This window comes from Numida meleagris, chromosome 7, assembly GCF_002078875.1.
Source record: "Numida meleagris isolate 19003 breed g44 Domestic line chromosome 7, NumMel1.0, whole genome shotgun sequence".
Lineage (NCBI taxonomy): Eukaryota > Metazoa > Chordata > Aves > Galliformes > Numididae > Numida > Numida meleagris.
The window spans coordinates 12,092,233-12,114,517 of NC_034415.1; the positions used below are offsets into that span (position 1 = coordinate 12,092,233).

At 37.5% G+C, this 22,285-nt stretch overlaps 2 protein-coding genes across 5 annotated transcripts in view; one reads left to right on the forward strand and one right to left on the reverse strand.

Moving 5' to 3' along the window:
- Nucleotides 1–20,166, reverse strand: part of AGL (amylo-alpha-1, 6-glucosidase, 4-alpha-glucanotransferase) — a 35,619-nt gene extending 15,453 nt beyond the window's left edge. The window contains exons 1-20 of the mRNA XM_021404601.1: nucleotides 19,978–20,166; nucleotides 19,517–19,651; nucleotides 16,994–17,204; nucleotides 15,941–16,107; nucleotides 15,293–15,496; nucleotides 10,512–10,693; nucleotides 10,146–10,257; nucleotides 9,586–9,706; nucleotides 9,299–9,401; nucleotides 9,110–9,207; nucleotides 8,429–8,568; nucleotides 5,142–5,329; nucleotides 3,540–3,663; nucleotides 2,832–2,995; nucleotides 2,170–2,271; nucleotides 1,728–1,880; nucleotides 1,497–1,647; nucleotides 656–780; nucleotides 457–569; nucleotides 199–333 (exon numbers count right to left, since the gene is read on the reverse strand). Coding sequence (XP_021260276.1) covers nucleotides 199–333; nucleotides 457–569; nucleotides 656–780; nucleotides 1,497–1,647; nucleotides 1,728–1,880; nucleotides 2,170–2,271; nucleotides 2,832–2,995; nucleotides 3,540–3,663; nucleotides 5,142–5,329; nucleotides 8,429–8,568; nucleotides 9,110–9,207; nucleotides 9,299–9,401; nucleotides 9,586–9,706; nucleotides 10,146–10,257; nucleotides 10,512–10,693; nucleotides 15,293–15,496; nucleotides 15,941–16,107; nucleotides 16,994–17,204; nucleotides 19,517–19,598 — 2,675 coding nt within the window. The 5' untranslated portion in view covers nucleotides 19,599–19,651; nucleotides 19,978–20,166. The remainder of the gene's footprint in view (nucleotides 1–198; nucleotides 334–456; nucleotides 570–655; nucleotides 781–1,496; nucleotides 1,648–1,727; nucleotides 1,881–2,169; nucleotides 2,272–2,831; nucleotides 2,996–3,539; nucleotides 3,664–5,141; nucleotides 5,330–8,428; nucleotides 8,569–9,109; nucleotides 9,208–9,298; nucleotides 9,402–9,585; nucleotides 9,707–10,145; nucleotides 10,258–10,511; nucleotides 10,694–15,292; nucleotides 15,497–15,940; nucleotides 16,108–16,993; nucleotides 17,205–19,516; nucleotides 19,652–19,977) is intronic.
- Nucleotides 20,276–22,285, forward strand: part of FRRS1 (ferric chelate reductase 1) — a 28,126-nt gene continuing 26,116 nt past the window's right edge. For all 4 annotated transcript variants that reach the window (XM_021404604.1, XM_021404607.1, XM_021404610.1 and 1 more), the window contains exon 1: nucleotides 20,276–20,828. The gene's annotated coding sequence lies outside the window, so the exon portion shown is untranslated. The remainder of the gene's footprint in view (nucleotides 20,829–22,285) is intronic.

The following is a 22,285-nucleotide window of genomic DNA, read 5'->3' on the forward strand; positions in this document are numbered from 1 at the left end:
TGAAAGAGCCTGGAAACCTTGTAAGTATCAACCTTGTTCAGTATTATACATATGAAAAGAAAATCTCAGTGTTTGTATATCAGTCTAAAAATCCAACTATACAAACAGCAACAGATCCTTTCTTCAAATTTACAGACATTTTTTCTCCTACTATAGTTCCCACTGTAGTTCTCATTTACAAACCCAAAGAATACTTACGAAGAAAATAACGTTTTTAATATAGGTGCTGAATGATCATCAGGAAGACTCCCAGATTTAAAATGAGGACTGAACTGAATCAGATGATTGCGAAGTACACCAACAGCCTCTTGTGCCTTTGGATCAAGACTAACTCTGAAATGTGAATTCATAATTTATAGAATGAAGTGCTTATGAACATTTCCCAAGTCTCAAAAACAAAGAATCCTAACATTCTATTTTAACTAATACAGCCATTTGGCAATTACCATAACGTACCTGAATACTATTACACTTCCTGGTGTTAAATTTTCAAATTCTATTTCTTGAACAAATTCATTTGGCCCTTTTATGGCAGTTCCAGCTTGCTTTATAATTTTACTGTCTTTAATCTTAGAAAAGAAAACATATTTGTAACTGAAATTCAATGTCTTTTTTCTAAGATAAAATACAATAACAAGATATTACATCAGATTACCTGGATATGCTCTCTGAGTTCCACTGTGAAATTAGGCAATCCATTTATAAAATGTTCATCTTTTTTGTAAGGACTAGTACTTCTCTCAACAGTTCTAGCCTCAAATACTACTTCTTCAATTTTTCCTAAGGGAAGTAAAATCATGTTGCAGCCATTAATATAGATTAAACAAGAAATAATTCTTTTGAATACGTGAGCTAAAATCAACGACCAAACTAAATATGTAAAATGTAAGTCTCTATTGTACAGCCGAAGAATAACTGCAACAAAACACATGGGAAAGTGCTATAAATAACTCGTAAAGCATTCATTACACATTCATTGGCTGTCTTGTTTCAAAGTCACATTTTTTAAAAATTTTATAATAAAATAACCATGAAATCAATTATCAAATGGTGAACTAGAACTTGTTTTTTTGTTATTGTTTTCTAAATCATTAGACCAGTTTTCAAACTACAGATACGGATGGTGTGTTTTCAGAGCGTAACAAATTACATTAATATTTACAAACAGTAATTTCCTTCCTGCACCCTGTACAACTAATCACCTTCCTCTTTTCTTTCCATTTCACAAACACGTACATGGCAAACTTACAGCAGGAAGTTGTATGAAAATACGAAAACCTTTGAAAACCCCACGCAAGTTTGTTATTGTTTCTTTAACCACCTTTGGTGCATGCACATTAGTACTTACAAATGGAGTATTACATACTGAAAATTGTCACATTGAGTTTGTGTGTTCAAAGTTTAAAAAAAAATAGGAACACCTTGAGTTAATATACATACATACACACACACATATATATATATAAATGTTATCTCTAGCAAAGAAATCTGATTACCTGGGATACACATTTCAGGTACTTCTTTACTGTAGAAAGAAGTCTTTGGATCCCTGAAAGCAGTTCTACTTACAGCCACAACAGACTGGTGTGTGTTAGGGCAATGTCTTGTCACTGCCACTATATCTTCATCAACTTGATCTACATACACCTAGAAGAGGCATATCATTACAAACAGGCTCATTCAAAATATCAATATAGAGAAATCAAATTGTTACACCCGTGTCTTGCCTGATTGAAGCCTTTAGCTCCCAGCTCCTGATGCAGTTTGTTCATGGCCAGCCTTCCAGCTAGAATTCCAGTTTGGAAATTAACCTCACCAGAATTCAAGTGTGCTTGTGGATTCCAGGTTGAATAACATCTCTCTTCAGATACCACAGATATCTGTAGGGAAATTAACATTTTTGCAAATATCAACTACTCTGAAAAAAAAATGGAGATTCCAATTATGTAATCAATTCAGGTTTTATATGAAATTGGACAATCCTAAGTAATGCTAACGAGTAAACTGCTTGGAATTTAAAACCAAAATAAAGACATGCCAAAAACAAATAAATGAACGCACGAAAAACAAAAGCTCACAAACCCACAGCAGAAAATCCCAATATTAAAATACATGGAATCAAATGTACATTTTTAAAAGTAATTTAGAAGTTAAGCTGTAAACACAGACCTGGTGTGGTACTAGTTCATCATAACCTTTGGTGCTTCCTGTAGCACAACATGCCATGGAAACAATCATTGCACTTGGAAGTGCATCATACGCAGATCGGTGCTAGGATAAAAATAATAATAAAATCACATACAAAGCAAATAAAATATATAATTCATCCCTCCCAATTCAGCAAATAGAAGATAAACTCAGTTTAGTAGAGGAACTAATTACTTACCACTGGATCATAATTTTCTCAATCACAGTAGATTTATTGAAGACTTACTACAAATGCACTAACAAAAGCAATGTAAGAGCAATCCTCAAATATAAGCATTTCAGTTCACACCATTCTCTCTCTCATCCTCTCCTGTAAAACAGGAGTGTAGGAGAACAGATGAACCATCAAACAGAACCAATTATATCAGCTGGAATGAAAGAACCAAAACAGCTCACTAAGTAGCTTTACATATCTTTTTTCTTAGAAGACAAAATCTTGAAAGTCAGTGGGACTTCTGTTATTCACTGGATGAAAACCTGAAGATGCGAAACAGTTTTCTAAATATTGCTCAGAAAGGAAAAAAAAAAAAAAAGCATGCAGACTGCATCAAGCCCTCCCATGGTTCAGAAAAATCAATTCAGAAAAGAATAAACCAACTCTGGTTCCCAATTTAGGTGCTTACCTGAATTGGACACTCATTGTCATGCGTAATATCCATGAACAGTGCATGCGCTATTGCTGGCATCAAAGGCCGCAAACGTGGCTGAACAAAAGAGCCAACAGGTTCACCTCCAAAACGATAAACTAACCTTCCCTCTTCATGGCTATTATAAGCTGTCATGGCCTCTACAGAACAAAATAGATAAGTATTTGCATAAGAGTAACTACCATATAGTACAGCATGCACAGAGGTGTTAAAGCAGCATTTTTCATTTGTTATTTGGTGCGTTCAAATATCACATTAAAACTTTTTTCTCCAATATGGATACACAACCTTGAAATATTCTGTTTGCTGTAACACATGATGGTAGGAAAGGGATAAAAGGGAGAAAAAAGCAGATATCTGTAATGTTTTCCCCAGATGATTTAAGAAACTCACGAACAAAAATCAGATGTGATGCAGCACTTGCGTAGCAGAGCTGTGCTACGGTTTCTTTCCTCCCTCACTATAAAGTAAGTGAAATATTTAACCTCCTGCAAATTATTGCAGGGTGTCTTCTCTTAATTTACAGTTAGTACTGTTATTTATTTGCTGAAAATCGAAAAGTTACAATATATTACATTGAGTATGCAATTAGAAGCGTGTAATCCAGAAAGAATCTTTTCTTTGAAAAAATCCCGTCCTCTGTAAACTCCAGTTGGAAAGACAGCACGTATACAGCAAGCCTACCTCTTATTAAGGAGGTAATGCCCAGACTATTCACAAAGATATTGTCCAGCTCCTCATTTCCTGTGAACAGTTCAGCCACTACAAGCAAATCAGCTCGCAACTTTCTAGCTGTGTCCAGCATGTACTGCAAAAAGCACAGCCAAAAAAGCCACAGAAAGGGAAGAAGTAGACACAAAAGAGGACAAATTTCGAAGCTAGGCAGGGATTGAAATAGGAAAATGCCATGCAGCAAGGATAAATAAAAAGCCAAAATTAAGTAATTAAAATAACAGTTGAGGATGACACAAACATAAGCAAAAATCAAGGTTTAGGATTCAGCATAGGAGAAATTAAGTACAACATGAAGAAGAAAAGATAATTGCATAAGCAAAGAACATAAATATGTAAGAAAAAAAAGCATACCAATGTTAGTTTCACATTAAAAACTCCAAACCATACATGACAATCCTACACAACCTTCAACTGCTTATTGTACCTCTAATCAGGCTGGTAATTCCCAGGCGGTTGACAAAAACATTGTCAATGTACTCACTGCCCGTGAAGAGTTCAGCTATCACATAAAGATTAGGTCTGACTGATCTGGCTGTGGCTAGCATCTCCTATAGAGCATAATACATTTTTAATGGAAGTCATCCATTGCCAGTTGCAGATAGGCAATCATTGACGTGAATGTTAACCAAATATAAATGAGTTCTTAATGCGGTTCATTAAAATAGTCATAACAGGCAGCATTCATAAAATTATGTTTTTATGTTATAGAAATGTATGAATTACCTAAATAATTCTAGAAAATATCCTGAAGATTTTAAGCAAATCGCTACTTGTTTTTAAATAAAAATTTGGCTTAAATGCAAGAACACAAGGTTGGATAGAAGAGATCTATTAAGCCTTCAAAGTTACTACTCCAAAAAACAGTAACAAGTGTACAAATAGCAGAATTGTTTAAACAGCCACACTTTAGAATCACAACTTCTGTGCAGACACATCAGCTAGTTTAAGAGAGTTCTTCAGAGATGTAGGTAAGCTCTGTTCCCAAGCTAAGACATCGCACAGCAAACTACACAAACCCATGTAAAACTACTTTACTAGTTAAGTACAATTTCTAGATGTTAGCTCTGTGGGGAACAACAATCTTAGCAATAAGCCTGAATAACTTAACTTTTTGCTGGTGTTTTTTACCAACTTTTAAATTATGGAATGTAGAAACCTTCCTGTTTAATTCAACAACAGTAAAACATAGATGGCAAATAAACACTGATCCTTTTTACCGAGTCTTAGAAACAACCGAGACTAGAACTGACATAGTAGATACTAGCAGTGACTGCACTTCAGTCAGCAGCTGCAGGAGCAAAAAGTTTCCCATACTCATCAGTGTCTGCAGTATTTCAGCTGAAATGGAGAATGAAAACATACGATAGCTACACCATTTTGCTAACTGTCCAGAGTAACTGAAACTACATCTAAACATTGCCAGTCAAGAAACATCATCTATACTGAGTAAGCTTCATTCACACATAAATCCTGTGGATTTTGTAAAAGCAGTGCAGAACTTATTTCACAGTCAGAAGCTGCTTTATCATCAGTGTGCTCAGATTCACGTACCTCAGCTACATGAATAGGTGTTGAGTGACAGTTGTCAAGACGAACACCATGGAAATGTTTGGCAGTGATTTCAGTGTATTTTTTCATATGTGCCCAGAGGTACGGGCAGTCTTCAGGTTTGTTACCATACCGCAGTTTCACACTATCTCCCCAGCAAATAAGCTCTCTTCTCAAATAAACATTTGAACCTGTAAGGGAAATAAATGCACTATAATATACACACAGGATAGACTGTGTACCAAAAGAAAGATGTGGCATTTTGTCTTCTACTGCTTAAGAGTAGGAGGATGCTGTGACGATTAGTAAAAATTCTAACAATAACCATATTAACTCAAAATCTATGTACCTTCTGCTGTTGTATCATTTCAGACAACTCCAATGAAATATTTGAATTCCATAGTGATACTGAAATAGTTCTTAAGACTGACTTTAAATTATATTTATTTCTTCAAAGTAATATGACAATTGTACTTGAGAAAAAGAGGGACAAACGTGACAAATTCAACATCACAGTACTTCAGTTCCAGAAATTTTTCAAAGTTAGTCATTTAAAAAGCAGCATACAAATTAACAGAATCACTAGTTTGGGTGTCTACACTGGTCAAATTCTAAAAAGCATCTCACTGTTGCCATAAATAAATAAACTCCCTCAGCAGTGGCACAATTTAAAATATAATCTTTCATTAATAGCAGATAATGATGTCATAAGCCAAATTTCTTAAGGACTCAAGTGGGTAGGTAACTTAAATGGATGAAGTCCCTAAAATATTTATCCTCCATCTATCCTAGTTTCATTTACTGGCTTTATCTTCTTTTTGATGCAATCAAAATTTCTTTTAGAAAGAAAAAACCCAAAACTGAATAAATTGGAGTTCAAGTGAAATATACAGAATAAACCACAATATATGCCAGAGGTTTAACTGTGGCAAAAACTTAATCAATCTTACCTAAAAAAGTGACTTCTCTCCTATGTAGATCAGGTATTTGACATGGCAGTAACAGGATTTTTTTTTTAATGTTCATTTGCAACAAGTAATATCTGAGCACAATAAAATGGAATTTTCAATAATCAGAGTGCAACAGGAGAAATACAATTGTCTTTGAGACATCAGTCTTCTGAAGCCTGTTTATATTAATTGTATCAAAGCCCAATCAAGGCATGAATAAGCTCAGCATCATTCTGGATAGATAAGACGGAGCTACTTCCAGACTAGCTATACTGATTTTATTTTACTGGTTGAACCTTGGACTAGATAGGAAACTTACTCATCTGAAAAGCAATCCTGCCTTAGCAAAGAGATCATCATTCAGCCAGACTAATTCCATAGGGCACATGTTATGGGCATATACAATGAAAGATGCACAATAAGAACAAGCACCTAGCAAGAAAAGAGCAGAGATTTTAAGATAGTTCTGCTACCAAAAATGTTAACTTAAGCAGAGTCTACATTACGTCTTCATGTAGATACTTAAACAGAAAAAAAACAATTTTCTTTGGATATACACTATGCTTGTTTAAGGGAAATTTACTAAACTAGCTGCATTTCAGTTGCTATACTTGTGCCCTTACGTATCATCTTTTCACACTGCTTTATGGTACACACAATTCCTACGGTGACTTAATGTGGAACACAAGTATGCAGAACACAAAAGCCATGAATAATTAAGAGAAAACACAGTAACAGAAATAACTAAAACTAGCAGACAAAAGAAACAAAAATTCCCAGAAGGAAGGACAATTAGCTGAAATGCAACTGAAAAACACATGTGAAACATTTATTATCTTTATCGATGTGTAGGGGGAAAAGCGAATAGAAGGCAGCGAAATGGCTGCAGGTTATTTTGCAAACAGAAAGAGTGCCAGCACACCTCACTATGGAGTATCAATTGGATTACCTTCTAAAGCAGACTCAGCAAAGTTTTTGCTTTTTTTTATTAAACTGGCCTTTCTTTGATTCAGTTAACAAAGCTACTCTCAAAACAGGATTTGGCAACCTTTTCTTTTCTTTTTTTTTGTTTTAAACTCAATAGCACTGCTGTCCCAAAAGTAGTTAGCATGCATTTTCTTGCATGGTAAATACATACCCTATATTACCTTCACAAGTAATCCACATACTTAGGTGGATTAATTTTCTTGACAATGCCTGCATACACAAGTATTATGAACCGCATGCTGAAGGTGACCCTAATGCAGAGCTGATAAATATCTAGAATAAACTTAGATTTTGGGGGCAGAGAGAACACTGTTAGCAGTTAGCTTTTAACACCAACATCAATATTTTCAGCTCAATCATTAGCAACCCTTCCCTTTGTGAACACAAGAATGGTCCTTTCTGTTCTGATGCAGAATATAGACTACAAAGAATAGAAATACAAAGTATTACCTAGTCTCATCCTCCTGCCAATAAACATTCAAGGTTTGGGTTTTTTTTTTTGACATCTTTAAAAAAAATATAATCCCTAAACTGCACAACTCCATAATAGTCAAATGTTATTTTCAACAATCTCAGCTTCCTCCTGCCCTGAAAACAACCCAACAAAAAAAATATTCACCAGTATTCTTCATTCATGTTTAAATGTAATTGAGTGTTTTGAAGAACTTATCTGTGAGCTAGTATTTCAGAAATTAATTATACAGCCTTTCCTTTAGATTATAACTACCAGCAATTTTACAGTGACATACCAATGTTATTTTCAATGTGGTTCTACTTACACAGTTATGCTGAGAAACTCCACTATAGAGCAGTTCCACAGATAGCAGGGGCGACCTGCACTTTTGCTGGTGATGCTTTTTCCCTGTCCCATCCCAACATCATTTCATGTGCTCACCTATCCACTGCCTGACTAGTGCACACTGGACATTACAAAAAGCCAGTTTTTGCTCACTAATGCAACATAATAATATTCATGATTTTATCACATTAGTTTTCTACTGTCGTATGCAAGTGCCAACAAGTAGTGGCGTTGGAACAGAGTACAAGGTAAACAACAGCAGAAGTAGGGGAGTCAAGAAGTCCCCATTTCAGTGGCAGAAAGTTGGTAATTTCTGTCTCAAATCTTGTGAAATGGTATCTCAAATCCATTTTTATAGTTGATCTTTGACATGCTGAACAGAAATAGAAGTGCTATAAACAGAGTATCTGCCTGCTATTTGGTTTTAACAACTTTATAGGAATATTTGTGGAAAAAGTAGACTAAATAAAATAGACTAAACATTTAGTCTATTTATTATGCTTTGGTTAGAATATCAAAATGTTTACAAGACTATTCAAATTTATTTTACAAACCTGGTTCGGCAAAGTTTCTAAGAGGATCATCACCCATAACCCATCCATTATGGGCCATGAAATAACAAGCTTTATCTGGCTGATGCATCATATTTTGTTCTTCCTCCACAGTCAGGTCTTTGAATGGATAAGTAAAATACCTATGGAATTGACAGGCAGTTTTTAAAAAAGTACACAAACTGAAATCCACTGTCTTTGAAATTAAAATATTTGCTATGAACTGACTTGAAAAATACGAGTAGCAGTAGTTAGACTATAAATGATAGTGAGTTTTCTATTTTGCATCATGTTTTGAAGGAGAAAGGACAGATGCAGCCACTATCTTGGTGTGAGGTGGTAGTGTAAGATTAAAGTCAAAGCCCTTCAGATACATCAGTGGCATCTAGTATATCAGACTGAAACATTTCAAGTTTTTCTAATTCCACTCCTTTTCCACCTACAACAGCAATTTGCACTGCATAAGGTTTTAGTGTGTTCTGAGCACATTTCATGCCCTACAAAGTCACATTTGTTTTTTAAATCATTATTTTTTTTCTTTAAAAAGATAGTCAATTCACTGACAAAGCGACACTTGTCTATGGGAGATAAAAAAAATGTACTTATGTATGTTTACTTTTAATGAACTTTGCATTCACATTCTCTGAATAGATTCTCATAGTTTTTAGCAACAAAAATTAATACCTGGTAACTAAAGGATATTTTCTACTAATAGGACCTAGTTTAGGACCATGACCGGCCAGCCGTTCATACACCACAGTTCCTGCAAGGCAGTTGACAGCCTAGAAGTAATTAGATTACGTATTAATTGAATGCCTGAATTTATTTGCAGTGTAACACAATTCAGCATTTAAAACACAGAAGTTGTAAAACCTGCTCTTGATGATGATGAATCTGTCTGTATTGCTCAGCATTCAGTTCCTCAATTCTCTTGCGAAACCAGTTACAACATTCTTCTATTGCACCTGGTCCATTGCTTAGCAGGAAAACAGATCAGAGAACAATTAGAATAATTTAGTTTTAAAACACATAACTGAAATGAATTAAGATTTTTCTTATCTCTGAAAATAATTTCATTTAATGCTGTTCTTTGTTTGTTTGTTTTTTTTGAACATTTAACTTTATTTGTAAATTTTAACTTGTGGTTAATAATACGATACCTGTGTGGTATGAATGTTGCCAATGCTATATTCATATCTACAGTACAGCCAAATCGTCTATAATCAGGGTCTTGAACGATTTGAAGATGTTGGTTTGGATCAGACTTAGTGCCTATTTTGCCTGAGGACAAAACAAAAACAGTATCCATAAAATAAAAATTATATTTAAAATACATACAACTTATACAGTTCAAGCACAAGCAATGGGTAGACAAAAATATTTGAAGGAGTATAAAGGAAGATATGACAAAGTTGGCTACTCAGAAATATTTGTGCTCAGTTACAATATTGGAATTTGGTGAAAACAGTAAGTTATTTTTTTTTTTTAATTCTCTCTCTTTTCCTACAAGAAGTATTTCCCAGACTATTAAGCATGGTTTTTAAAGAATTTACCAAGACTCAAAACAACCTCATAAGCTTAGATTAGCATGGCAGATTTCTGACATAGCAACAACAGGGATTATTTGGTTTTCCGGCTAGGGCCTTTTGAGTTTACCTATAAAGTTTCTCAAATTATAAATAAAGAATCCACCTGCTCCAGCAACACATTCTTCCTTTACCTTTAGTTAGAAGGGTTCTAAATTGCTGCACAGCTTTATTAACATCCACTTGGAAAAATTCCCATAGTTTAATTTTTGGATATATATCTTCCCAAATGATTTTACGGATACACTGTAAAAATAAAAATTATGTCAGTTGAAGCTGATGATTAATATAACCAAAGAAAAGCTAAGTGCTCATATGAATTGATCAGGGGAAAAAAAAAAAACAACCAGGAATAAAGAGTCATTTCATTAAATATACCTGCAAAGTACATCTGTTGTGCATTTCTACAACAGAATTGCGGATTGGTAATTTGAATTGGTAAAGGCTTATTCAGCTATTTACTATGTTCATTAGCTTACACTTAATTCTCATTTACTTACATTCAGGTGATGATCATTTTCAATCAAGGGAGGGACCCCTTTATCAATACACCTTCCATCAGCCACCATACAGCTCAGGTGCCACAGAGCTCTATCTAAGACCCAGGCTGGCTTCAGGTGAGGAGAATTTACAAGGTTATAACCGCATTCTGGATGCATCCTGAGCCACTCACTGTTAGCAGCTTATTCAAAAAAGCGAGGAAGAAAAAAAGTACATAAACTGAATACTTCGTTATTTTATGCAAAAATCTTAACACCAGAAAGCTAAGGTACTACAGTATGTTTAAGTAGCTCACATTTCAATACAAATTTTCCATGCTAATAGAAAATAACATCTTATGCAGATCTGTGCATCATTGATAGCTATTTGTTTCATAACAGAGTTGCAGAGAAGCTTTCTGTTATGCAAAAATATGTAATGGTATCTGCAATTCTGTAACACTAAGGAAAGAAAAGTCACATTTGTTTTGTTGGAAATAAATCAAATAATGGATGTGAAAGCCCCACTGTGTGTTGAAAGTGAAACTGACACCCCAAACCAAGATTTATAATGGCCTAAGGTGTTATATATGTTTTCATTCTTACTTTTACCTGATGCTACACATGCACAAGCACATAGAGCAAGATATTAGGAGCATACACATCCCCCTCAAAAGTAATTAAAGTGCACAAAAATGGACTTTTAAGAATGGATCAGCTTGTGTAAACAATCAAAAGCGTAATGCTGGGAAGGATTACTACAGCATCTCACACAAGTATTATTACACTGTCTGTGCAGGCAAACTGAACACATGTTCAGATCAAACATGGATGTGTCTATTTTCTAATTGCATCCTGTAGCATCCACATGTATGAACTCAAGGAAACTGAACTTTAAACTGGATGTGAAATGCTAATATAGTAGTATGCATACAACAGTATGAAGTTAAAGCATATAGAGCAACAAGAACTTTAATTCTAGAAATATGACAAAGAAGAAAAATAGGCTTCAATGATTAATTTCTATTTTTGAAACTGTCCTAATCATATAGCATTAACCAAAAATAATTTCCATACACTTTTTGAATGAGTCTCTGCAATTCAAAAACAATATATACAAAAAAGCATGTGGTATGTAACAACAAAAAAATGCTGCTTAGGTTATCCAAGATTTTTTAAATCATTCTTCATAAAACACATCTTAATACCCCATTAGTTTAGAAAAGTAGAGAAAATATCAAACAGAAGAAAAAAAATGTAACTAACTATTATACTGAAAACAGATAAATAGTAATTGCCATGCCCCAAATTGTAGCAGAACAATTAACAACTACAAGAGGAGTTTGCTTAGTTCCTAGTCCAAACAAAAAAAAGTCAAAGGTAAAGAAAAGAGTGTACTTTCCTACTCTATAGTTTAAAGAGCTATTCATACACTCTCCTGCATTACTTTCAAGATCATTACGAACATGGCAAAACTCCATGTTTATAAGGTCAAACCACTTCTGGAAGACAAGATCTTCAAGGTTTAAAAATGTCACATACAACTAACAGCACTTATTTCAAACCTACATAAAGCAATAATAAGCAGATGCTGACAGAAGTTATTTTGGGCCAACCAGATCACTTTTTTTTTTTTTTTTTTAAATATATGTTTGTTTTTCAAGTGGCACAAACCAAGAAAAGCCACCTCACCCTCAAAAGTCCAAACTATCCTAGTCTACTCTTTCAGTAAGAACAACAACTTACTACAAAGTACTTTCATGAGTAAATACAATGAATTCTGAAAAGGCAGTACAATCTAAATCTACTGTTACTATTGCAAAATAAATAAATAAATAAATAAAGGTCAACAGGCCTTCCATTAATTCCGGTAAGGAACAGAACTACATTTTCGGATAAGAAGATAAGAAATAGCATCTGGTTGTACCAAAGAAGGTTTTGATGGAATACCAGGAAACATTTATTTACAGAAAAGTAGTTAGGCATTAGAAGAGTCTGCCCAGGGAAGTGATAGAGTTGCCATCTCTGGAGGTATTTAAGAGGTGTGTGGATATGGCATTTAGGGACATGGCTTAGCACTGGACTCAGTAGTGTTAGGTGATGGTTGGACTTGATATTCTTATGGATCTTTTCCAACATAAATGATTCTATGATTTATAACATCAAAAAAAAGAATCCGCTTCTGGAGAAAAAAAATTGCACAAAGCAAAACTTGTGATTACATTTGTTACAGAGAGTGACAAAACACACAAACAAGTATAAAAAGAATTTCAAAAGAAAGAAACAAGTATTTCAATAGAAAGATGGAAAATCACAGAAAACAAGTCCTAAAAGTCAATACATCCTTACGTAAGGAAGATTACCCTATTTCATGCTTTTCAGAAGACTGAGTTATTGTTATATAAACTAAACAGAAGCAAGACTTTGTAGTGATGCTTGCTGCCTAGGACTTGTTTTTCCCTTTATAAAGCCAAACAAAGGTGATATTTGATGTCATTGGCCAAGGGCTTGGAAACAGGATTTACTTAAGTGTGAAACTGCATTTAGACAATAGTAGCCTCTTTTGGAAGATAAACAAAATATATTTTATTTCAGCTCAGAAAAGAAAATAATTATCCTTCTTCTATATCTTGGTAAAAAGTAAATGCAAGTGAACACTGTATTCTTATTTCAGGTTGTTCATTTGAATACACTGAAGGGAAAACACCCAACAGTGCCCATCTACTCAGTTACCAGGCAGAGGATGCAAGTTTATCTATGATATTCTGGCTAGCATGCCAAAGGTGCATTCATCTACATTACGCTTGTGGACAGGCCATAGTTGCTGCTTTCAATAGGAACTAACAGAGACATTAACATAAAAAACTGATTCCCATCATTTCTTACTATAGAAGCATTCTACGCTTCTTTCCAGTGGAAAAAACAAACAAACATTTAAGCCTAACCACTTCATAATGAAACTGAATTGTCTGAATGTACAGTAGGGACAGTGGGAAAGCATTGACATTATATTCAGCAGTCTCAGCTAGAAAGCTGAAACTACCCCAGGTAATGACTGCTGTAAGCTGACAGCTTGTGAGCTGTTAACAGCATGAGAGGATTTGTGGTGAGACAACTCCATGCTTTAGGCCTTTATAACTGACTATACATTTTATGTCTTCTACATTCAAATAAGTAAGTGAAACATATTTTATAGTTAAATCATCAAAAAATAATAAAGTCAAATTTTCATCTGATCAAGTTGTACATATAAAGAACACCCTAGGTACTTATTTTTGCATTTCAGAAGCCCCTACAATATCTACCTCCACCTGCATATGCAAAACTACAGCTTTAGTAGTCAATGATCATTTATATAAATTTCAGCTTATGCCAAATCTGGCATTTAGCCAAGTTTGTAGTCAGCTGCAAATCAAGAAGTTCTGATAATTAACAACCAAAAGGGGAAAAGCATTCAACTCTCACTGAGAGTCTAGAAGCTCAAAGCCATCAAATACAGTTTGATTGATAACTTAAGTCAGAATCTTGGTCATATGAAAACACTTAAAAGATCCATTCACCACGGTACAATTTAAAAAATAGTTTACTCATCCATCCCATCAATGAAAATTAATTTGGGCTCTGCTTGTAAACTGACAAAGTCTGTCAGCTAATGTAACCAAGTAACAATGTGACTGTTTTCTCAAGTATATTTTGGAGTCTAATAATTAATTTTGACTTAGATATTTCTGTCCTCAAAAACATTTTCCTTGGAAGCACACAAACATACAGGATCTCAAGCATGCGTGAGACAAACTAAACTTTTTGTTAGTTGGTAAAGTGAATTTTTTTTTTCTGATGAGAATGTCAGAAAGCCAAGTTCCTTTCAGACACTGGGTCAAAAACCACACCTAGGAGAGTAACATTTCAACAAACAGACAGGACAAACAACAGGGCCCATCTTACATGGCAGACTGATTGGCTGAGAATGTTTGGCAACAGTCAACACCAAAGAACTAAAGCAAATAAAAGCTTGTAACTCATAGAAATCTACGATTCGGGTTTTTTTTTTTTTTTTTTTTAAACAGAGGACTGTGACATGAATGTTAACAGACATTTGTTGTTCTCTCTACCACAAGAATACTAATTATTGCAGCCTTCAAGATAAGAGTGTAAGATGAGAACTGCATTTTAAACATAATCAAAATTATCTTGTTATCCGAATAGGGTAGGGCAGACAACGTTACCTCTGAAGACCAATTGGATGTAAAACCTTCAGTGCATCGGTACATTTGTGCTTAAAAAAATAAAACAACAACTAAACTGTCTACTTCACCACTAACACACTCACAGCTGTAACGTTTCCTCTGCTGCTTAATCCTAGTCCCTTGTCTCTATTCTGATTGCTATCCATGTATTAGAAACCATCAGAGCAGTAAAAAAAAAACACCAAAAAAACAACACCACCACAATAATAATTCTGTTGACAAGAAAGTAGTCAGTTTAAGTTAATGTTAAATCCATTATATAGACTGAAAGCTGCACACTACAGATCATAAAAATAAGCATGATATTATGAAAAATACAGACAAGTGCAGTTCATTAATTTCATCTATGAAGGGCTCTATTCCACTCAAGCAACAATATAAAATGCTTTTACATCTGTTACGGAGATGTAGCTATTGTAATTTCAAAGATTCTAAGACAGAGAAAACTAAGTTGCTTAAAAAGACTACTAAAACATGCATCTGAGGGGGAAAAGTTAAAGGAAATAATGAAACGAAATTATAGGACCGACTTGGTTATTTGCACAGAAATCATACCAGTATGATTGTAGACTACATCTGTGATGCAAAGCATATTCCATTCATTTTTCATTTTTTCTACAAGAGCTCCTATATCACTCCAAGTGCATTTTTTGTTATGGCTTGAAAATTCAGGATTTACTTCTAACTGATCAGACAGTGAATAACATGACCTAGACAGTCCAAGCTTCTGCAGTGGTGTAAAATGAATCATGTTGTAACCTATGAAATAAGAAACCATTGATTTAACAAGGAAATCAAATTTCAGTGGAAGAAGTTAACTGACAGAAGCATAATAAGTTACAGTTATAAAATATACGTAAGCCTAATATTTCAAATATCCAGCATAAATTAAATCTGAATCTTTACTTTAAAATTCTACATAGCAGTTTTAAAAAATTATCCTCTCATTTCTACAAACTTCATATATATCTGAAATCAACAGAATACAATAAATGTAGATTTCTGTATTAGGAAATCCTGAATTTTTGCATTTCTGCAAATACTTAAATCTGATTACTTAAATCTTAATCTGTTAATCAAAATTGAATCCAGGGAAAAATATTTGATCTACAAACTAAAGGACAAATGAACTCTCAGTGTAACTTTGTTTTCTCATTTAAAAAAAAAAAAAAGTGTATCCTTTAATATCTATACTGGCATTACCTGTTTCTTTTGCAACTTTAAGCCTGTTTTCCCATTCATGGAATGGTCCCAGACACTTAGCAAGGAATGTCTGGAGTGTAACACAATCCAAAGGTAATACATGGTTATCGGCTCCAACACGCAAAATAGGATCCACAACTATGTAACCTCCACCACTTTTCTCATTTCTAGGAGAAATAATTTTCACGGTATAGTAAATACACATTGCACCAGTCAGTTTCACAAACAAAATCCAACAAGCACAGCTATTTCAAATACACAGTAACTCAGTGGAGTGGACGGGGACAAACGATGGCAGGTAGCCTAAGAGGAAACACTGGAGAGATGTTGATCTCCTAGGCCACATCTCTCTACTGGGCTTAGGGCAGCTGCTAACAAGAATACCATTAGCACACATTTTTAAACTCTACACAAGTAACATACCTTTGTTACCCTGGGAGACAGAATTCTGATTCTTCTTTTAGAACATGGATGGAAACAAAGAAAACATGACTGCCTATCTTTTACACAAAGACATCCATTCGAAACACTACCCTAGGAAAGAGATCTGAGCTAAATGCCCTTTTAAGCCTGAGGGAATTTAACCACCAGCTATCTTTCAGGAGCTCAGAGTACTAGGCCATTTCAGGCATTGTCATTCTCCTCTGTTGAAACAAAGAAAGAAGTAAATAATGTGAAGTAAAGAATGACAGATCCTTTATGCTAGAAAGATAGAGAACATCCTCTACTCCTCCTACTAAATTAAAAAAAGTACAAATTAATCACTCATGTTTAAATGGCTGACAACTGAAATCTTGAAAAAACGTTCAGCTTTTAGAATATTCATAGAACACTGACCATCACTGCAAATTCTCCAGAACATATTTGTATCTGAAAGTCTTCAACAACCTCAACAGCTGTTGCCTTTCATTAGCAGATTCAGATAGACTTCATTGCTGCATTTAAAAAATGCATGGAAAAATCATGATTTTATTCTTAACAGCAATCTCTTCAGGTTCAAACAAACCAAGGGAGTAGACTGCATTTGGGCTGCAAGCATAGTGCTTCACTTACCCAAGATTAAAATAGTACTGATACGATCCAGAAATTTGGAGATCTAACTTGCAATATTTGTCAGAGTCATCCTCTTTTCCTGTGGGATTGTGCCATGATAACGTTCTGAACTTGTGGCGATCAAATACTTCTCCAGACGCTGGATAATTTGTACACACAGTAACATGCTTGCCTTGAAGAGTTGGGCCCAATCGGAACTGCAGTTCAAACCCTCGAGGAAAAGAAAAAAAGATCTTATCAGGAGGACTAGACATTTCTACTCCTTAATAACAAGTTGTAATTTGGTATTATGTTAAGAAGAAAATCCACTAACATATCTGCCAAGACCTTTTGCAGAATGGTATATTTCTACAGCATCTTTTCCTCCTGCTTTCCAAACTTTTTTCTTCTCGCACTCCATTTAAGTCTTTTTCATTACTTACTGAGCACTTTTCATCTCCTATTCAATTTTTTCTGCTTTGCCTAATAAAAACTCTTGGAAATAAAATACAACAGAAGACCATGGTCATCAGACTACATACAATTTTAGGTAGGTTGTCATATACGTAGTACTGTGAAAAAAAAAAAAAGAAATACAATCTAAAAGGCAACTTTTAATTTTACCAGGTCTATATATAAAGCTGATGCATGAAAATATCTGGAAAAAAGGAACAAATCTGAAACCATAATACTTCAAATTCCTTCATTCTCTACTCAGAGTTCACTAAAGTCTAAATTCCTTATGCTTTAACTGCAAGGTGATGGATATTTGTGTGTTATCTAGAGGGTACATACTTTTAAACTGAGAGCCCAGCAAGTCTAAGTGAGCTCTGTATGCATGCCACAGCTCACACACACTTCAAAGAGAGCTGTATTTAGGACAATGATATCCATGATAAAGAGAACACAATTAAGTTTAAAAAATTATAATCTAAAAATGTGCTGTAGTCTGTTCATCTGGATACGAAGAACACAATTTAGCCAGCAGGTTTCAGAATAGGTTTTCCTTGAAGGTATGAGAGCCTCTTACCATGTACCTGGCTCGTTACAGAGTCTTTTCAAATGACTGAAAGAGGTGCAAGTGCTTGCACAATGACTTCTACTAAATTACACACCAGACATGAAGGTGACTGTAGTAACACAGCTACTAGCTCTAATGGTCTACAAAATTGGAATTTGACATAAAAGAAATATATGTATTTGTAAAAAGAGAAAGCTATCAATACACAGATAATGAATTAAAAAGTCTAAAAGACTGAACAGTAGCATGTTTTAGTATCTTAAATTGGAGCAAAGCAAAATAATCAAACCAACCCAAATAAGTGCTCATCATGCAGAATCGTGGCAGATCTAATATCAGAGTTTGATCTCTGAGTATACATAAATCAAAGTCTCACCATGTTCATACCTTGTCTTATTAACATAACAACCACTATACCCAGAACTTCAGAAAACCACTTCCAAAAACAGTGGTTTTAGGATCTGAATGTCTGCCACGGAAAATGAAGCTCATTTTATTGCCAACAAAAACTATTCTTCCATGAAAAAAATCACTTCTGAAGGCTTAGTGCACTCCCTCTGGTACAGTCCTGACATTTTACTACAGGGATGACTAAAATTAGAGCACAGGGATATATGGCATCAATATCTTATTTCCTGTAACAGTTATACTGATACGAAGAACGCTGTGCTCAAAATTAGCTATGCCCTCTCAGAGACTGCAACCAGCAGAGGCGTTCTGAACGTTTGATATGAGTGCATTGCTGAGCCCTTCCAACAGAACTTACACAAGTGGGAGGAAAATAATAAAAAAAGGTTACGGCCAACATTGCACTTCTTCCCTAATAACATTTTTTAGATTGTCAGAAACTTTTTAAATTGATATACTTGAAGAGAATTCTTATTCTCAAGAGCCAAATATCAATCCTCTACTAAAGTACTTTGACATGAGGCTCCAACATAAAGTGAAAATAAACAGAAGAGTATCATGAGCAGTAACAGTTGCATCATTAAAAATGGTTCCTAAATAGACTGGCTTTGACTTTAGAGTCTGAATTTGCTGACCAGCATGACAATAAACCTTCTAGGTGGGACTGTCTTAGGGAATACACTTAAGAACACTTCCAAAGAGAAATATCAAGTTAGTATTAGTATGCAGCCAGAACACCAACACAGCACAGATACATGAAATCTGACAGGCGAGATAACATTTAGGAGCTGAGGATCCTGTATACTGAAACATTACCTCAGACTTTACAAAAGGTTTCTATCATCACTATGTTTCAATATTATTATATTAAAGTCGGGGTGTTGCATAACACAATGCAGATTAACAGTGCAGTTTGACTTATGAGGACGTTGTGGGGTCAGTACAGCCCGGTTTGTACAGGGAGAGCCTCTGTCCCGCAGGCACCGCATAGAAAACATTAAAAGAGGGGAAAGGATAAACAAAGACCTACAACAAAGCAGCCCCCGGCCGCCCTCCCTTTCTCGCTGCCCGAAGGGGGCAGACAGCCCCCGCAGACCTCCCCTCACCCGGCCCACCTTGCTCCAGCCTGAACAGGGTCTTGTCCAGCTTCTCCATCTCGTTGAGGTGCAGCAGCCGCGTCTCCCTATGGCTCGGCATGGCTGCCGGCGGCCGCTCGCGGCGGGCTCAGCGCGGCCGGGGAGCGGCGAGCCCTGCCGGGAGAACACACAGACACACACAGCCCAGGTCAGCGGGCACTCGGCAGGCAGGCGGCCGGCCGCTGGGGAACGCCTCCCACCGCCGGGCCCGCTTACATCTTCCCCAGCCCCGGGGCGAGAGGAGACGGGGCGCGGGCAGGGAGGAGGAAGGGAGCACCCCGCCCTCCCCCGACTGGCAGCACCCGAGAGCGTCTCCCGATCCCGCAGCTGTCACAGCCGTCCCCGGGAGGGGGGGCCTGGCACCTGTCACTCCCGCCCGCCGGAGCCGCCGGGCCCCTCACGCAGCCCTGCCCGCGCGCCTCGGCGCCCTCCGTACTCACGAGCGGGCCCGGAGCAGCGCTCGCGCGGCTCCCGGTGAACGCAGCGGCGGACGGGTCCGAGGCAGCCCGACCGCTCTGGCCCGCAGTCTGCAGTCCCGGGCCGGCCAGACACTCGCGCACCCTCTAACAGCAGCGAAAAAAACCTGCAGAGCGCCTTCCCCCCACCCCTTTTCTTGGTTTTTTGAAATAAACTTCACCGGTTCCGCCCGGCCCCGCTCCGAGGCAGGCGGCGCCGGCACAACTCGCGCGAGAGCAATGTGCCCTCCCCGGGGCTGCGGCCGGGCCCGCCCCGCGCTGCGAATGGCGCTGGTCCCGCTGCTCGGGGGGAGCGGGGCCGGGCTGAGCGAGGCTCCGTGGCACCCTGAAGGAGCACGAGGTGGCGGTGCCCTATTTTGCAGCTCGAGCTCCCGGCAGTGCCTTTTCCGCACGGTGTGAATGAAGTAGCACGAGGGGCCGACCGCCAGTAGAGCTCTGGCACTCGAAACAAACTGCCGGCTTTAAAGGGCATTAATGACCGCCTCGGGACCTGGCGCCCGGCGAGGCTGCCGCGCGGGTCCCGCCGCTGCCGCATTTGCTCCCTGAGCGCTGCCGCTTTGCAGCCCGCTCCGTGCCGGCAGCTGTGCTGTAGAAAAGCACGGTGCCGGCTGGCGTGTAAGCGCTGCACATAGTGCGTGGCTGGGGCTGCGAACCCTAGGGAGCTCTCGTTAATCAAAATGCTAGGTGTTTTCGAAGAATACCGTCACCTGAACAACCATCAGCAGGCGGCCCCGCAGCATAGCGGCTGCTTCGGGCCTCGGCCCTGACGCCGTGAGCTACCCCCACTGGAAAGGTCAGCCTCGTGTTTTTGGAAGGTCAGTCTATTTTTATGGTCTAGAACTACATTTAAAAAAATGCTTCTCGATTTACAGCCCCTTTGCTATACTGTTTATTTCCAAAGATAGCGTACTTGGGGAACTAGAAGTCTGCAAGACCATTTAGACTTAACCATTTGCTTCCAGTCACCCAATATACCTCATACCCATGTCTTGCTGCAACACGTTCTTCCCCCATCACTACTCCTTCCTCAGCTCGCTAAGCCGGCATGTTCCCTGTACAGGATGGACTTGCTGAAACACAAGCACAGCTCTACCCGTATGCTGTTTTCTCTGAGCTGAAGGAGTCCTAGCAAAGATACAATGTAGCCTTTGAGTACTTACAGGGGACTTTCAAGAAAAAAAAAAATGGAGAGCAACTTCTTACACCAGCAGGTAGTGATAGGACAAGGGGGAACGGCTTTAAAAAGAGGGGAGGTTTAGGTTAGGTGTCAGGAGAGAAATTTTGTTTTTCAGAGGGCAGTGAGGCACTAGCCCAGGCTGCTCCAAGAAGCTGTATGTGCCCCGTATCTCTGGAAGCAGCCAAGGCCAGGTTGAATGGGACCCAGACATCCTGATGGTCTTTAGGGCCACTTCCAACTCAAGCCATTCTGTGGTTCTATGAATTTCCAAGAGGTATGGGAGTAGAAGCAGTGAACTCAGACATACAGGGGTGTTGACCATGTATTTGCTATGCTCCTCAGTATCCAGAAATTACTTTGTCATTGTGCTGCCACCTTGCACCAGTGCCTCTTCTCCCAGGCTTGCTAGTGGCCTATCACATACTGCAAACGATCAAGATATAGAAATCTCATGAGATTTCTGCATATGCAGTGAACAGTTCCATGTGAGGAAGAACAGACAATGCCTATGTAATCATGTCTTTTGCATAAATAACTACCCTAAAGCACATGTTTGTGAAAAACAAGAAAAACTAGAAGGATATTCCTGAATGCAATTTCACTAGAGCTAGTAAGGCTGTCTTCTCTACTTGAATTTCCACTGTGAGTAGGGAAACTCACTTTAGTTACTAGGTCTGCACTGACACACATGTGCAATGTATGCTATGAATTCAGACATGTTTTGAAATGCATCCAGGTTTATGTTAAAGGATTTTTGAGTCTCACAAGAAAAAAATCATTAGGAAACCAAGCTAGCATACAGCCTCTGATTCCAAATCCTGAAGCAGTTACATTAGCCAACATTTATGGCAGTAGCTACAACAGACATCAAGAATTTAAGTGAAGGACTTGATGCACTACAGAACAAAGTAGTTCATGAAGTATTATTAAATAATGTAATACTGTCGACGGTTTACGGGCGTTAGGCCCGATTCCGTGACAAAGGGGACGGGGGACCCAAGGGCCCACGTCCCGGGAAAAGGGGAAAGGGGAAAAGGGTAGGGAGATGGCCCTGAGAGCAAAGAACAGCGGCAACAATCTGAGGAGAAACAAACT